Below are 15,954 nucleotides of genomic sequence, written 5' to 3'. Positions count from 1 at the left end.
TGGCATATGTTTGAGCTTTGCCATCAGCTTTGATTACATAATGTCAAACGGTTTAGAGAGTTAATAGTTTATATGACACTTTCATGAATCAGATACTCATCTCTCATATAATTATCTCTTTGAGACACCTTGACCCTTGTATTCCTGTTGATCCCCTTAATTATTTCATCTCCTCATTAAGTGAGGACAATTGCCTGGGTTGGTGAGAGAACCCAGGGGGCACAATTATAGTGGGGCTAGCACTGCCAGAGACTTGCGTAGAATACGGATTTACTACTGCTTGTACTGTCTCATTATGTTCCCCTTCCTGATGTACACTATGCAGAACATCTGTATAGCAGGAGTTTTCTCTTAACTCCTTAACTGCCATGGGTTCCCCCGCCCCCTAGTGCCAAGGCATTTTTTGGTGATTTCGGTATGTCGCCATTCAATCCCTTGTAACATTTTTGTTACATGAGATATCTCTGCCAAATTTGGCCCCTTTTTTTCTCACATGTAGGTGGTCGTAACGCTACCCAGTTTGCTGTAGGGGGGGGGGGGGTGAGAGAAAATAACCAAAAAGGGAGAACATTTTGGGGTTTTTCAGAAAATTCCCCATTTTCCCAGCTTTCAAGAACAGGTTGAGTGGAAACGAAAAAAAACTTATTTTGAAATAGTTATCAACCGTTTTGTGAGAGGAAGGCGATTTTGGCCTTTTTTTCCAATAGGACATGCGTGGACGGAATGAAAGAAAAGGGTAGGAAAGCTGAATGGGAGGACAGAAAGGCATACATTTCTGAAAAGTAGACAAAATTCCAAGTTTAGGAAGGGGAGACTTGCGTAGGTCAGGCAACAACTATGTAGGGAAAAATTCCATAGTTTGGGGAAAAACCGGGAAAATTAAAGAAAAAAAGATATGTGGTGGACATGGTTGGCCCTGTAAGGCAATGGCTTCTGTGAATTTTGAGAAAAACAATGCTCCGCTACATTCCCCCGACTCTTCCAGTTAGGAAAACACACATTTTTTGTAATGTTTCACAAAACGAGGAACACCACAAGCCAAAAACGGAGCCATGGTACACAGGAGTTTTATGCTTATGGCCTAACCAGACGTACTTAGCATGTGTAAATAAGGAAAACAAATGTGGTGAGGAAGGGCAAGCATACATTTTTTGAAAGAGCACAGGCAGACCTTCTGAAGGATAGGTGACTTGTGCAGGTTACAAAAGTGTATAGTGCCTAAAGCAGCAACTAAATGTAGGTCACATTTGGGAAATGTAAGGGTTGTGTGACAAAGGGCAGCAGCAAATGGGTCGAAACGTTATGAAAACCACGCAAACCCAACAAATGTCGTACCTTGCCGCGTTCCCACAGGTGTCCCAACGAAAACGGTACCTCACATGTGTGGGTGCACCTACTTGGACGCAAAGGGAAAAGCCTAAACCACTGGTAACCCCCAATGGGTTTGGGGCAACAACCTATAGATTTGGGCCAAGGGTGTCAAAGCCACAAAGGAAAACGGGGAACCCCATGCACTTCAGAAAAGAAGACACCTGTCGGAATCCACCCGTGGGAATCCACAGATGTCTGACATGTGCAAATCACCCCAGAATGTATTACCCACAAGCCCCGGGAAATACTCTCATGGGAGACAGGTGCCCAAGGCTAGGGACATTACCCCCAACTTTCCTGGAGCTCTGGCTGGCCTGCGTTACAGCTTCTCCCTTCGGAAAAGGATGGGGAATGTCCCGGGCCTCCCTAGAACCAATGCTGGGCTTGGGGATGTTCAACCCACATGGAGGTCAGCCTCCCAAGGCTAGGGATATGACCCCCTATCACCCTAGAGCTCTGGCTCGGTTGCGTACAGCTTCTCCCCTCTGGGAAAGGACAGGGACCCTGCCGAGGCTCCCTGGGACTGCCGCTGCACTTGGGGATGGCCAACCCACATGGGAGACAGCTGCACAAGGCCAGGGACAATAGCCCTGAATTTCCTGGAGTTCTGGCTGGCTGCCTTGCAACTTCTTCCTCCCGGGAAAAGTCGGGGACCCTACCGGAGCTCCCTGACACCGTTGCTGGGCTTGGGGATGGTGAAACCACATGGGATACAGCCGCCCAGGGCCAGGGACATCAGCCTTGACTATCTTTGAGCGCGGGCTGGGCTGTTATACAGAATTTCCCTTGGGGGAGGGAAGGGGACCCTGCCGGGGCTCCCTGGAGCTTGTTCTGTGCTTGGCAACAGTACACCCACATGATAAATGGATGTCCAAAGCCGGGGAGGGGAAAAGCTGTAAACAAAGGCCAGCAAGAACTCCAGGACGGTTGGAGGGGATGTCCCCGGCCTTGCATATCCGTTTACTGTGTTTGTGTACCTTCCTCAAGCAGTGCAGCCGCTCCAGGCAGCCCCGGCAGGGTCCCCTTCCCTCGACCAAGGGAAATTCTGTATCGGAGGCCGCCTGTGCGCCAGGGTGGTTCGGGGTGATGTCCCTGGCCTTGGGTGGCTTTCTCCCATGTTGGTCGACTGTGCCCAAGACCAGTGGCAGTTCCGGCAGGGTCCCCATTCTTCCCCGGAGGGAAAGGTTGTAACACAGCCCAGTTAGAGCTCCATCCTGGCTTGGAAATGGTTGATCCACATGGGAGAAGGGTGCCCAAGGCCAAGGACATCACCCCAACCATCCTGGAGGTCTGACTGGGATGCGTTACAGAATTTACCTCCGGAAAGGGAAGGGGAATCTACCGGGGCTCCCTGGGACTGCTGCTGCACTTGGGGATGGTCCACCCACATGGGAGATGTGTGCCCAAGGCCAGGTACGTGATCCCCAAACTTCCGGGTATTCTAGCTGGCCTGCGTTACAGCTTCTCCCTCTGGGAAAGGACAGGGAATGTCCCAGGCCTCTCTGGAACCACCGCTGGGCTTGGTGGCGTTAAAACCCACATGGGAGTCAGCCGCCCAAGGCCAGGGATATGACCCCCTACCAGCCTGGAGCTCTGGCTGGGTTGTGTTACAGCCCAGCCAGAACTCCAGGACGGTTGGAGGTGAGGTCCCCGGGCTTGGACATCCGTTTACCATGTGGGTTGACCATCCCCAAGTGCAGCGGCAGTCCCAGGGAGCCTCAGCCGGGTCCCCATCCTTTCCCGGAGCGGAGAAGCTGTAACACAACCCAGCCAGAGCTCAAGGGTTGTAGGGGGTCATATCCCTGGCCTTGGGCGGCTGACTCACAGTGTGGGTTGAACGTCCCCAAGCCCATCAGTGGTTCCCGGGAGGCCCAGGACATTCCCTGTCCTTTCCCAGAGGTAGAAGCTGTAACCAGGCCAGCCAGAATACCAGAATGGTTGGGGATCACGTACCTGGCCTTGGGTACCCGTCTCCTATGTGGGTTGACCATACCCAAGTGCAGCGGCAGACCAAGGGAGCCCCATCAGGATCCCCATTCCTCCCCGGAGGTGACATCTGTAGCGTAGCACAGGCAGAGGTGCAGCCTGGGCTTGCGGACGGTCATCCCACATGGGAGACATCTGCTCCCAGGGAAACACCAATGTTATGCTGGTATTTGGGGGCAATTTGTGGCCTGCCCCTGCAATTGTGTCCCAGCCCACCAAAATATCTCCTCAGGCGGCCCACTCCCGCCCACAACAGCAACAATCCAGCCCCAGTCTCACCCACCCCACTGACAATGGGCCCTAACCGTAGAATAATAAAAAAACAGTACGCACATAACGTTGAAGCCGCTTGTGTAGAAAAAGCTGTAAACAAACCAATTATTTTTTTTTTACCTACAGTCACCCCAGCAAAAACAAATCACTACTACTCTCCGATCATGGCCTCCCTTTCAAGCCGTCCCTGGTGGTCTACTGACCCTCACCCCCCAAGTAAAAATACATTTGCCCCTTCTTAGGGGCAGAAATCTGCCCCCAGGGAGGGCTACATGAAATGCCCCCATCCACTTAGGGTAGGGGGGAGAGGGCCACCCCCCTTTCCATTACAAAATTCCCTGGTGGTTAAGGGTGCCCCTCAGGCTCCCCTAAAATGCATCCTACCATTTTCAAAATGTGTTTTTGTTTACCCAACTTCCCTTGGGGCAGATGGGCAGATTAGTGTACCAATCTGCCCTCAGGGTGCCCAAACCCTACTGCCCTATCCATTGGGGGGCCTGTCCCACGTTTTGTGGTGGCCCTCTCCCCCCACCCCAAATGGATGGGGGGGCATCTCATGCAGCCCTCCCTGGGGTCAGATGCCCCTTCCTAGGAGCAGATATCTGCCCCCCAGGGAGGGCTGCATGAGATGGCCCCCTCCATTTTGATTGGAGGGGGAGAGGGCCACTAGACCTGGTGGTCTAGTGGGCCCAGACCCCCCCCCCCAAAACCACACATTCTTTTCTTTGTATTTTTTTAAAATGTTTGGCCTCTTCCCTAGGGGCAGATGGGCACCCATCTGCCCCAGGGGGGCCTAACCTGCAGGCCCCATCCTTTGGGGGCCTGCCCACACTTTCCTGGTGGCCCTCTCCCCCTAATTGGATATTGGATGGAGGGGGCACCTCATGTAGTCCTCCAGGGTGGCAGATGGCCCTTCCTAGGAGCAGAATTCTGCTCCCAGGGAGGGCTGCATGAGGTGCCCCCCCCCATTCACTTGGGGTTAGGGGGAGAGGGCCACCCCCCTTTCCATATAAAATGTCTCTGGTGGTCTAGTGGGGGGGGCACTCCTCCAAAACCACCCATTTCTTATTCTTTTTGGTTTAGGCCCTTCCCTAGGGGCAGATGGGCCCTAACCTGCAGGCCCCATCCTTTGGGGGGCCTGCCCACATTTTCCTGGTGGCCCTCATGTAGTCCTCCCTAGGGGTAGATGGGGCAGAAATCTGCCTCCAGGGAGGGCTAGAAGGGGTGCCTCCCCATCCACTTAGGGTGCGGGGAGGGCCCCCCTTTCATGGAAAAGAAATACCTAGTGGCTAGTGGCCCCCCCACCCAAATCTCTGTTACATTTGTTGCAGATGATCACTCATCTGTCCCCAGGGGTCTCCATAGGTGTGGCCCCATGCTTTGGGGGACGGGGGGGGAGAGGGCTGCTCACATAGTAAGCAGCCCCTTTTCCCCCGTCACAAACGTATCCCTGGTGGTCCAGTGGCATTGCTCTGCGCCCAGCAGTGCTTCAAGAAAAGGTGTTGTTGGAAAGGGGAAGAGTCTCCCCTTTCCAACGACACCTCCCTCGATCTCATCGGCTCAAAAAAGCCAGAGATAGAGGGAGAGGGAGAAGTGCGCTTACCTTCTCTCTTCACTGCAGCAGCCGAAAAAATGGCTGCTGCAGTGCCTTTACTTTCAGTTTCATGTCTGCGTGCATTACATACGCCGACGTGAAACTGAAGGTAATTCAACATCCGGCCGTGAGGGGGGGCCTCCCCCACACATAGCCTGGGGGTTGGATTTAGGTTTTTGCGATCCTGGGATCACACAAAACGAAGTGCCTAAAAGGGCGAGTTATCTTGTCCTTGGCTACTCGAGGGTAATGTCAAGGACGAGATAGCTCGTCCTTGGCACTTAAGGAGTTAAACTGCTTTGCTTCTAGCCATTTCTGGCAACTTTAATGAAGGGATAATCATTGCATTATTTATCGGGCCCTTTGCAGCTGTAGATTCTGTCACTGTCCTATGAGATAACACAGATGTTGGTTTCTGTTTCAACGCAACCTACTATTTTAACAGCAAGTTTCAACCCGTTTCCCTAATCCGTATAATCGAAACATATGAAATGCACCACTCTGCATAACTGAACAATATAGTTAATGTTTGCTAAAGACCATCACACATTATCATTAGTACTGTGAAAGTAACATGGATTAATGAAAAGAGGTGCATACATATGATGTTTAGTTGCAGTTAAAATTAATGTATTTTTTAGTAGTCATTTCATTATTCCTTTCACTGCTTTTCCTTTGTGTGAACTTCATTATACGCAGATTGCTGTCATGTTCTGCATATCTAAATTAGAGAGGTTGTTTGGTGACGAATTTTCTACAGAAGTGACGTAGAGAGGTCATTGTGCCTCATTACAAGTGTGCTGGTCCGGAAATAAGGATGCCGGTAGCACCGTACCGCGCCCTTTCCGGACCGCACACTCCAACACTGCCTTCCTGGGCTGTTGAGCCTGGCAGGTCTGACCTGCCGGACGAAACGGCCCTGCTAGGCAGAGTTATCAAAGAAGCAGTGGCAGTGCCTGTGCTTCCGTATCCCCATTCCCATGGAGTCTTATGGGACTCCATGGGAATGGGGACTGCACTTTCCGTCAGCTGATATGCCGGGCCGCTGGGACTTGATGTCCCAGTGGTACCAGGATCTCAGGCGTCGGAAACGGTGTTACCAGTTCGGCGGCAGCCCGCTGGTAGCCCCAACGAGTAACCGCGGAACTCGTAATGAGGACCAATCTGGCATAGCTTTCCATCAATAGTACCTCTTCATGCCATGTCGCACTTTGCTTAATTAACATTAATTCTAGATTTCTTAGATGTTTTTGGTTAGTAAAATGATTGTATGAACGCATTTTAAGGTCTCAAAAAGTTTATAAGACTGTGTACCTAATTTTGTAACTATCTTTGCATTTTTGAAGATGGCAAGTTTGAGTGATATGAGAAAGAATGTAATACTAACACATTTTTTTTTTTTATAGTGTGATGTAGATGGTCATGTTGAATCTTTCCATATGTTCCTCTCACCGCGGCAGGTACATCTTCTCTTGGAGACTTTGGCAACCATTGCCGGGCCAGGCAAGTGAAAATCCTATATTACATGTGTCAAAAACTGTTTGAATTGTTATAAACCATTGTTTAAACAAAGTTAGAGTATGAGAACAGTTTTGGCATTGTTGTTCACAACACTGCAACATTCAAAACATTTGTCATAGTCCATGAATTCAATCTTGGTTGCACTACACTGCTCTGTTTGCAGATATATGAATTTGTGCCACACTGTTATGAAGATTTTTCAGACACCTGCTCTGGAGATTTTTCAAAAGACCATTGACTTTGGTATGAAAACAGTGTGCCCATCAAATTAGTCTAAACTCTCTAAATTGGTAGTGTGACGGAGCAGTAACTCCTCTCTCTCCGGAGAGGCATGGGTTGTTAATGTCTAAGGGGAGGGACTTCTCCAGCCTAGCTTAGCAGGTAGGTCCATTCTTCAATCCTTGATTCTCGAGAGTTTGTTCCTTCTCATTCATCCAAAGTCGATCATATGGGATCAAAAAAGACACTTGTCCCTTTTAGGGATCCAAACTTCAGGGCTCAGAAATGAATGGGCATTATAAAGATTCAGTTACCCACAGCACTTGTGCCGAGTCGAAGTACGATTCCTGATGGTAATTCTGCTTTATTGTTTTATCCAGCAATGCTGAATGAGAAATATGAAGACACAGTGTTTTAATTTCTTAAGCAACAGCGCCTAAGCACAGAAATCAAGCATTCATTCTAGTGTGGTCTCTGAGACTGACACTGGTACTCTTGAAACTCGAACATTGAAGGAAGGCACTTCCAGTCCGGTCCACAGAACTTGTGCAGATACATCCTATTCCTATTACAATGAATGCAGCGGGAGACGTGACTTATAATTTCTCCCAACACACATTTCCTAGAGTGGAAAGGCTTTCCTGGGAACTTACTTCCTCATGTTGTATACTCTGACAAACTAGAGGCTGCTGAAAAGAAACCGGCGCACTCACCACAGCTTCCATAGGGAGAGAACGTCAGCCGCAGTTGAAATCCAAAATGGCTGTTGGCATTAAGGTAACGCTGGGCCCATGCTTCCACATTCCACCTGATTCTAAGCACATGTTGCCAATCCAAAACTAAGATAGCCCATACCACCCAGGTGCAGCACGTTTCTCTAGCTACTTTAGGGGAGGGGCAATCAGAGTATAAGTGCTTGAAGTTTGGGGTGTTTGAGTAGGAGCTTGAGGGAAGTGTTTGAAGAGAGTAGCGTGCTTAAGGTTTAATGAGAATGCAGGTGGTTGGAGAAGGAAGGTGGACGCTAGAAGGGGGTGGTTGTGCTGGCAGACCTTGTGTGCAAATAAGTTGTTTCTTGGGCAGGGGTTAGCATCTGTGAAGGCAGTTACTAGAGGACAGGTTGACGGGGCTGGCCAAAGTCAACTCCTAGGAGTCAGCTGAAGATGCACAGTACCTGCTAGAGCGTAAAAAACCTGCATCAAACCTGAGGAAGAGGGTGGGAATCGGGTGGACACCTTATCTCTAGTGAATAGGCAGGTCCTAGCAGGCCAGATTGGTTTAGGGTCAGGGCAGACCTTAGTGGCGGACGGAGGACTGAGTTGATGCAGTATCACACAGGGGCAGGGAGCATATTCTAGACGCTCTCAGGGGAAAATGACCCCTAGACAAAACCTTATGATCTGATATGGCATTTATAACGCGCCTATACACACGTGTTTCAAGGCACAACGAGGCAAGGGAGGGGGAACAAAGGGAGGAGAAACAATGATCCTGCAAGGCCAGTTGTCATTCAGATCGCGCAAGTGCATGGGATGGGGGAAGGGACAGTGCAGTACATGGGCATAGAATAATAACAATAAGTAAAAGTAACGGCCAGCAGGTGGCAAGTGCAGACATCAGGTGTCAAGTGCTGGTAGTGGGACTGTAGGGAAACAGTCCCCAAGTGTGGGGGTTGCCAGGCAAGCAGTGCAGGTGTGTGACTGGTGGGGGAGGGACCTGGGCCATAGAACAGAGTGTGGCCAGGTAACCAGTGCAGATTCAGTTTCAGCCAGGTCAGCAGGGGAGAGGAGGAGAACATGCAGAAGCAAAGAGAAAGGTTTTGAGGTGCTTCCGAAACCGAAGGTGGTTCTCCTCAAGTTTCAGGGAGGCAGGGAGGATGTTCCAGAGGGAGGCCCCAGCCGAAGAAAGAGATCTAGCACCAACTCGTTGCTTGGAGAAGCGACTGACCCTAAGGGAGTTGGAGGAGGATGAGCAAAGAGAGCTCGAGAGGGAAGATAGTTATGAAGAGAAAGTTGAAGGTATTGAGGCCCCAGGCCCCAGAAGGCCTTGTGGACAACGCAGAGGGTTTTGAACTTGATCCTCGCAGCCACTGGGAGCCAGTGCAGAGATTTAAATCCTGGAGAGATACAATCCCTGGGCTTGAGGCCAAGGACAAGTCTTGCAGTCCTGTTCTGGATGAGTTGCAGAGGGCGGAGAGTAGATGTAAGCAGATTTAGAAAGAGGCTGTTGCAGTAGTCCAGCCTAGAGAGAACCAGAGCTCTGGAGAGAGTGAGCTTCTGGGGGAAGGAGAGGAAAGGTAGAATACCTCGGAGGAAGTGCAGCTGGTAGAGTGACTTCTTAGAGACGTCTGAGATGTGAGTAGAGAAGGAGAGTGTGGAGTCGAAGATGACCCCAAGGTTTTTAGCCTCGCAGGTCGGAGCAGGAGGAGGACCAAGAGAGACCGGCCAGAGAGCGACAGGAAAGGAGGGAGCGGGTGTACCGATGAGGAGAATCTCAGTCTTACTAGCATTAAGGCTGAGGTCATTGGCGGCACACCGCTCCTGGATAGCAGACAGACAGTCAATGATGAGAGATGGAGAAGAGGTGGCCGAAGGTAGCCTGAAAATGAGCTGAGTGTCATCCGCATAGCACTGAAAATTAGGGCAGAGAGCAGCAATGCAGTGGACAAGAAGTGTCAGGTATAGGTTGAACAGCCAGGGAGAGAGGTTAGACCCCAGGGGGACACCACAGGTAGAGAAAAAGATAGTGGAGAGGAAGGACCTAAGTTGGACCTGGGAGGGTCGGTCAGAGAGGAAAGAAGTCAGCCACGCCAGGGCCTGACCGATTATACCCAGGTTATCACGGAGACATCTGAGCAGGATGGCATGGTTGACCCTCTCAAAGGCAGAAGAGAGATCAAGCAAGATGAGGACACAGGGGGTGTTAGAATCAAGGTTGTAGAGCAGGTCTTCACAGATGTTCAGGAGAGCAGTGTCCGTGCTTCTGGCAGCTCTGAAGCCAGACTGATGGTCATGAAGACAACCAACATATTCAGTGTGGAGATTAAGCTGGGAGATGGCCAGTTTTTCTAGGAGTTTGCCCTGAAAGGGAGGGGTGGAGATTGGGTGATAGTTAGCCGGGCAGGAGGGGTTGGCAGAGGGTTTCTTAAGAGGGTGCACAAGTGAGTCCTTCAGGGGGGATGGGAAGACTCCAGTGGCGAAGGAGTGGTTGCAGAAGTCGGCCAGGGCAGGAGCCAGGGAGTCGATGTGGTCCTCCATGGTTTTGGAGGAACAGGGGTGAACCTGTTTTGGCGAAACTTTCATAGATTTGACTTGTCTAGAAACCTTGTCTGCTGAGAACAGGGGGAAAGGCAGAGAAGGAGGGAGGAGAGGTGGCTGCAGAAGGGCCAGAGGAAGAGTAGGCAGTAGAGGGAGGGGGGAGAGAGGAGAATGAGGACAGGATGTGCTGAGTTTTAGAGATGAAGTGAGAAGCCAGTGCCGTGCAGAGGGCCTGGGAAGGGACATGAGAGGTAGAGACTGCGGCAGGATTGGCCAGTTCGCAGATTTTAGAGTTCAGCCGAGTTGTTGGATGCCGCAGTGACACTCCGTGTCCTAGAAGTTCCATTGTAAAAAGGTCTCGGCCCAGACCCAAGTCTGATTAGTATGTGAAGTTTCTTTGTCCTGGATAGTCAAAGTTTTCCAACCTAGCAATTATCACTTTCGTGTCCTGAAAGTTTATGGTGGATCCATTTGGGGGAAGCCTTAGCCTAGCCAACTGGAATAACCTGTTTTGGGAGCTTGCAAAATCCAGCCAATGCAGTTTAACAGTTTTATTTAACAGTGCAGCCATCCTTTTGTTGCTGCAAAACGAAGTTTTGGTGTGAGGCAATGGTGCTCACAGGAGCCAGCGCAGCCATTTTGCTGTTTCTGCTGAAGTGCAGCTTGGTGATGTGGGGAAGTTCTGCTGAGTGGGTAAATATATCCCACACTAGGTAGAGCATTTCCCAACCGTGCGGCCGCTAGCTAGAACAAACTCCATCCGAACCTGAGACTAGAACCCAATCACCTCACTTTCAGAAAGAAGTTGAAAATGTTCCTTTTCAAATGAAGATGGCTTTTCCTAGTTAAGCAACAGCTCCTCTTTCTGTCTTGGCTTGCCAAGTGTCCTGTCCTTCCATGTCTTGTATTCTGTTATATGTATCTGTCTTTATATGGTACCCCGATTCCTGCGGGCTTTAGGCGCCTAACAAATGAATAAAAAATGGTACTGTGGACTTCTAGGGCATTCATTGTTAGGGAGAATTCTCTGCTTAGGCTGAATTTCCTAACCTAGTGAGTCCCCCAGCAGCTTTGCTGGATTTCTGGGGTTTATTTTTTTCTCCTGCCAAGAGTGAGACTCTTTTTACCCTCACTCTTGGACATGATTTGAGTGCATTCCTTTGACTCTAGATGTGTTTAGTGGGCTATGGGGTCTTTTACTCCATAGGGCTTCATGTGTTTTTGTGATGTGTGTTACACAGCACCCTCAGTGCAGTAACACAGGGGTGTCATAGTGACCCCCCAGTATAGACTCCATACCCTGGGACTGACTACTGTCTCCCAGGGCATGTAAAGTCACCATTGACTTTACTAGTCTTGAATTCTGAGCAGAACCAGTACAAACCATCATATTGTGGACGTACTGACCGGGGCAATTCGATTGCCCCGGGGTCTATTAGTCGAGGGGGCATGTCTCCGTCCCCCCTGATTGAGTTTTGGCTGGTGGCAGTGGATACTACTTTCTATATTCAACCGCAAATATTTCTCTATGGGATTTTCCCATTGTTCGGGGCTACTATCTTTATTTATTTAATTACGATAGCCTCGAACATGCCGCCGGTTTATTTATTTATTATTAATTCTCCGGTTGGTATTTTTTGCCAAAACTCGGTTCTAAAATGGCGTTTGTGTTCTCTTCTGTGACTCCAACCCAAGTCGAGCCCTTTGTTCCACTTTTTGGCGGGCTTCTCCACAGAAGCCCTCCAAAGTGGTGCCACTCTGTCTGGGGTACTTAGGAGGGGTGGAGGGGGATTTAGGCACCCTGGACTGAGTTGCCTAGCCCAACTCAAGTCGCACTCCGTCCTGATTGGCCCAAGTGGTGAGCCGGCCGGCTCACCACTTAGCATGTTTGAGTGACAGCTAGGCTGAGTGAATGGGGGTTTCTGCATAAAAGCAGGGCTTTGGGGACTGGAACTTCAGAAGTCGCCACAGGACCTAAGAATCCGACGAGGGAGAAGCTGAGCCGACCTGCCATGACGACACCACCAGTGGAGCCCTGCTGGACCGTCTCACCACTTTTCCCAACAACAGAGGAGATCTCCCGCTGGAGAGTCTTCTTCCTTTGACTGGTGGGGATAACCAGTTTCACCGTCTTTTCGCCTTCCCGACGCATCTCGTGGCCGCTTGCCTGTGCCAAGCACCCCAGCAACCGGAATACCACGTTTTACCACGACCGCGAAATAAAGGGTAATACCTTTAACCGGAAAACTCTGCGGCTAGTTTCTTCCCTGGCAGTGCAACGACCTTCATCTTTCCTCCAAGTCGAGATCTTCTCTTCCTCTGGACGACGCCGAGACTTGCACCCGCTGCCAGGAACAACTGCCACCGCTGGAGGATCCTTCCCACTTAAGGTACCGTGTTCCGCCTGGCTTCCCTTGCCACCGACTGTACGGGGTAGATTTAGCCCCCGGCTTTCGAACCTGGGTTAGCCTGGGGCACCCTGGCTAAACTTTTCTGAGCCTCTCTAAACTCTTTTCGAACTCTCTGCAAGACTTTCAAAGCCTAGTGTAACTGTGTGATCTTGGGCGCATTTGTGCTCTGCTCTCTCTAAGAGTGGGCCCAGCCTATGGACTTTGGCTCACAAGTGACTTTTGCTCTTCTGCCTTGCTAAAAGTGTTCCTAAAATCTTACAGTGGTGTATCTTCACATATTCTGTCTTTTTCCCTCCCTTCTTCATAAACTTATTGATTGGAGTGCCATCTATAGTTAAGCGCTCACCTCTGTCTGGAAATAAGTGGTGTTAACTAAGACTTGTCTGATAAGGAATAAGGGTTGTATATATCATAATAGTAACTGTGTTTAGAGTGTTTTACAATAAGAGTGCTGGAGTGTTTCAAACAGTGTGTTTTTAAATAAATAATTATATACTTTGATACCAAAGCTCTGGTCAGTGTTTGCTTGTGCTATTGTGTCTGAGTGCCTATTGTGTATTAGTTGCTTGGGCAAGGGCGCAGTGTTTGGCGCCGCAGGTGCCTGGAGGGACCCCTTCGTTTCCGGCCTGGAGGCCACGCCCCCTGGACTACAAGCGCTGCCACAAGCCCCGCAGCGGTGAAGCCCGCGGCGGGGCAAGGGCGCGGTGTTTGGCGCCGCAGGTGCCTGGAGGGACCCCTTCGTTTCCGGCCTGGAGGCCACGCCCCCTGGACTACAAGCGCTGCCACAAGCCCCGCAGCGGTGAAGCTCGCGGCGGGGCAAGGGCGCGGTGTTTGGCGCCGCAGGTGCCTGGAGGGACCCCTTCGTTTCCGGCCTGGAGGCCACGCCCCCTGGACTACAAGCGCTGCCACAAGCCCCGCAGCGGTGAAGCCCGCGGCGGGGCATGGGCGCGGTGTTTGGCGCCGCAGGTGCCTGGAGGGACCCCTTCGTTTCCGGCCTGGAGGCCACGCCCCCTGGACTACAAGCGCTGCCACAAGCCCCGCAGCGGTGAAGCCCGCGGCGGGGCAAGGGCGCGGTGTTTGGCGCCGCAGGTGCCTGGAGGGACCCCTTCGTTTCCGGCCTGGAGGCCACGCCCCCTGGACTACAAGCGCTGCCACAAGCCCCGCAGCGGTGAAGCCCGCGGCGGGGCAAGGGCGCGGTGTTTGGCGCCGCAGGTGCCTGGAGGGACCCCTTCGTTTCCGGCCTGGAGGCCACGCCCCCTGGACTACAAGCGCTGCCACAAGCCCCGCAGCGGTGAAGCCCGCGGCGGGGCAAGGGCGCGGTGTTTGGCGCCGCAGGTGCCTGGAGGGACCCCTTCGTTTCCGGCCTGGAGGCCACGCCCCCTGGACTACAAGCGCTGCCACAAGCCCCGCAGCGGTGAAGCCCGCGGCGGGGCAAGGGCGCGGTGTTTGGCGCCGCAGGTGCCTGGAGGGACCCCTTCGTTTCCGGCCTGGAGGCCACACCCCCTGGACTACAAGCGCTGCCACAAGCCCCGCAGCGGTGAAGCCCGCGGCGGGGCAAGGGCGCGGTGTTTGGTGCCGCAGGTGCCTGGAGGGACCCCTTCGTTTCCGGCCTGGAGGCCACGCCCCCTGGACTACAAGCGCTGCCACAAGCCCCGCAGCGGTGAAGCCCGCGGCGGGGCAAGGGCGCGGTGTTTGGCGCTGCAGGTGTTCGGCGCGGCAGCGGGAGGCCTGTCTAGGGTTCGCCAGCGAGAGAGGAGGAGAAGCAGGAAAAGGGAAGTAAGTGCAGGCGAGTGTACGTTGGAGTGTACGTCGAAGGGACTGTTTGCCCAGGCCTGTTTGCTCGCGCAGGCTCTGCTGAGTCTGCTAAGCTTGCTGATCCTAAAATGTCCTTACTGAAGAGCCTGAGAACTATGAAAACCCACGGCCAACCAAGGAAAACCCCCCTGACACTTCCAGTTCTCTCACCCTTTCATCCGCCTCCTCCATGTCCCAAGGTGTGTGTCGAGCATGCCCTCCAAGAGAGTGGGCATAATCCGAAGCACAAGGTACGGGTTATAAAGAGGACACGTCCCGTTGTTAAAAAGGGTGTGTCGGCCGAAAACCGCGTCACGACCGCCCAGAACACTGTTTTAGTATCTGGGGGTGAGTGCTCTAGTTGTTCCCCCCCGCACCCCCAAGTGTGGACAGAAGGGGGTTGTGGGGCTCTACTGTTACGGGTGAGCAACATGGTCATCGAACATGGGACCAGGGAAGGACCACTACCCTTCAATCCGGGTAATTCGCATGAGGATCAACGCAATGGGGAGGATCGAACCGCAAAGTCTCAGGTGGCCCAGGCCTTCATAGCGCCTAACGGAGGAAGGCTCTGCTCACCTTCAGCTGAAGAACCCTGTCCTCTCGCCCTGACCCCGAGCCTTAGCCCCCCTAAGGGGCTCCCCATCCAAAGAATTCTCTGCCCTGGGACGGAGATGCAGGTGCATCATGAGGGGGGCTCTGTAAGTCTGGGTGAACTTGTTAGCAGCCCGCCCCCAGCGAGCTCTACCCCGGAAAATCACATCACAGTTCTCACCTCGCCATCCACCCCTACAAATGGTGTTGGGCCGGGAAAGTCTCCATCTAGCTCGGCCATGGTCTGCTCAAGTACCGAGGGCAGTCCATCCGTTGATGTCCCCGAACGCAATCTTTCCTCGTGCAATAGAAGCCCCGGAAATATGCAGATCCCTACAGCGAGTCCATTGGCCAGCCCTCCCCTTTCCTCGTCCACATCAAGGGTGTCCAAGCACCAAATAACCCATTTGGATGCAGGGTTGGCTTTTAACCCCCCTTTAGAGGCTGATATGTCACTTGGGGGGTGTAAGTGCAAGCAAGTTGTGGCTGAGCTGGTTGTCATCAGAAACATGCTCGCAGCCCTTATAGCTACTCAGGCAAAGGAACAGAGGGAACAGAGGGAGGAGGAGTCCATCTATACCCAGGCTGCGTGTAAGGTTCTAATCGACATACCTTTGGCACTCCCCAAGAACCAAGCCCCATTGAGTCCGGAGCCTATAGCCCCAATTTCGTCTAGTCCCAGCCTGATGTCGGGGAATGCACAAGTGGCCCCTGGAAAAGGTCCCAGTGTGGAGGGCAATAAGAACAGCCAGCACATTGGGGGGGTGGATCATGGGCACAGCCAAGCTGGTTCCTATCACCCTAAAATCGTGGGAAAGAGCCACGGTGGCACATGGCTTAGAGGCGGCCCACCTCAACCCCCTTACCAAAGTCGGAATGGACAAGCATGTGTGTATCTCCATGGGGTACCAAAAATGGAAAGGAACTGGCAGGAGTC

At 52.2% G+C, this 15,954-nt stretch overlaps 1 protein-coding gene across 6 annotated transcripts in view; it reads left to right on the top strand.

Annotated features, from left to right (window-relative positions):
* ATG2B (autophagy related 2B) overlaps positions 1-15,954 on the top strand; it is a 5,509,925-nt gene that overhangs the window by 1,156,205 nt on the left and 4,337,766 nt on the right. For all 6 annotated transcript variants that reach the window (XM_069637692.1, XM_069637689.1, XM_069637687.1 and 3 more), the window contains one exon: positions 6,631-6,727. In XM_069637692.1, the coding sequence (XP_069493793.1) occupies positions 6,631-6,727 (97 nt within the window). The remainder of the gene's footprint in view (positions 1-6,630; positions 6,728-15,954) is intronic.

This window comes from Ambystoma mexicanum, chromosome 14 (assembly GCF_040938575.1).
Source record: "Ambystoma mexicanum isolate Mex_15411 chromosome 14, UKY_AmexF1_1, whole genome shotgun sequence".
NCBI lineage: Eukaryota > Metazoa > Chordata > Amphibia > Caudata > Ambystomatidae > Ambystoma > Ambystoma mexicanum.
Note: the sequence above shows the minus strand (reverse complement) of the source record. Positions and strands in the feature narration are given on the sequence as shown.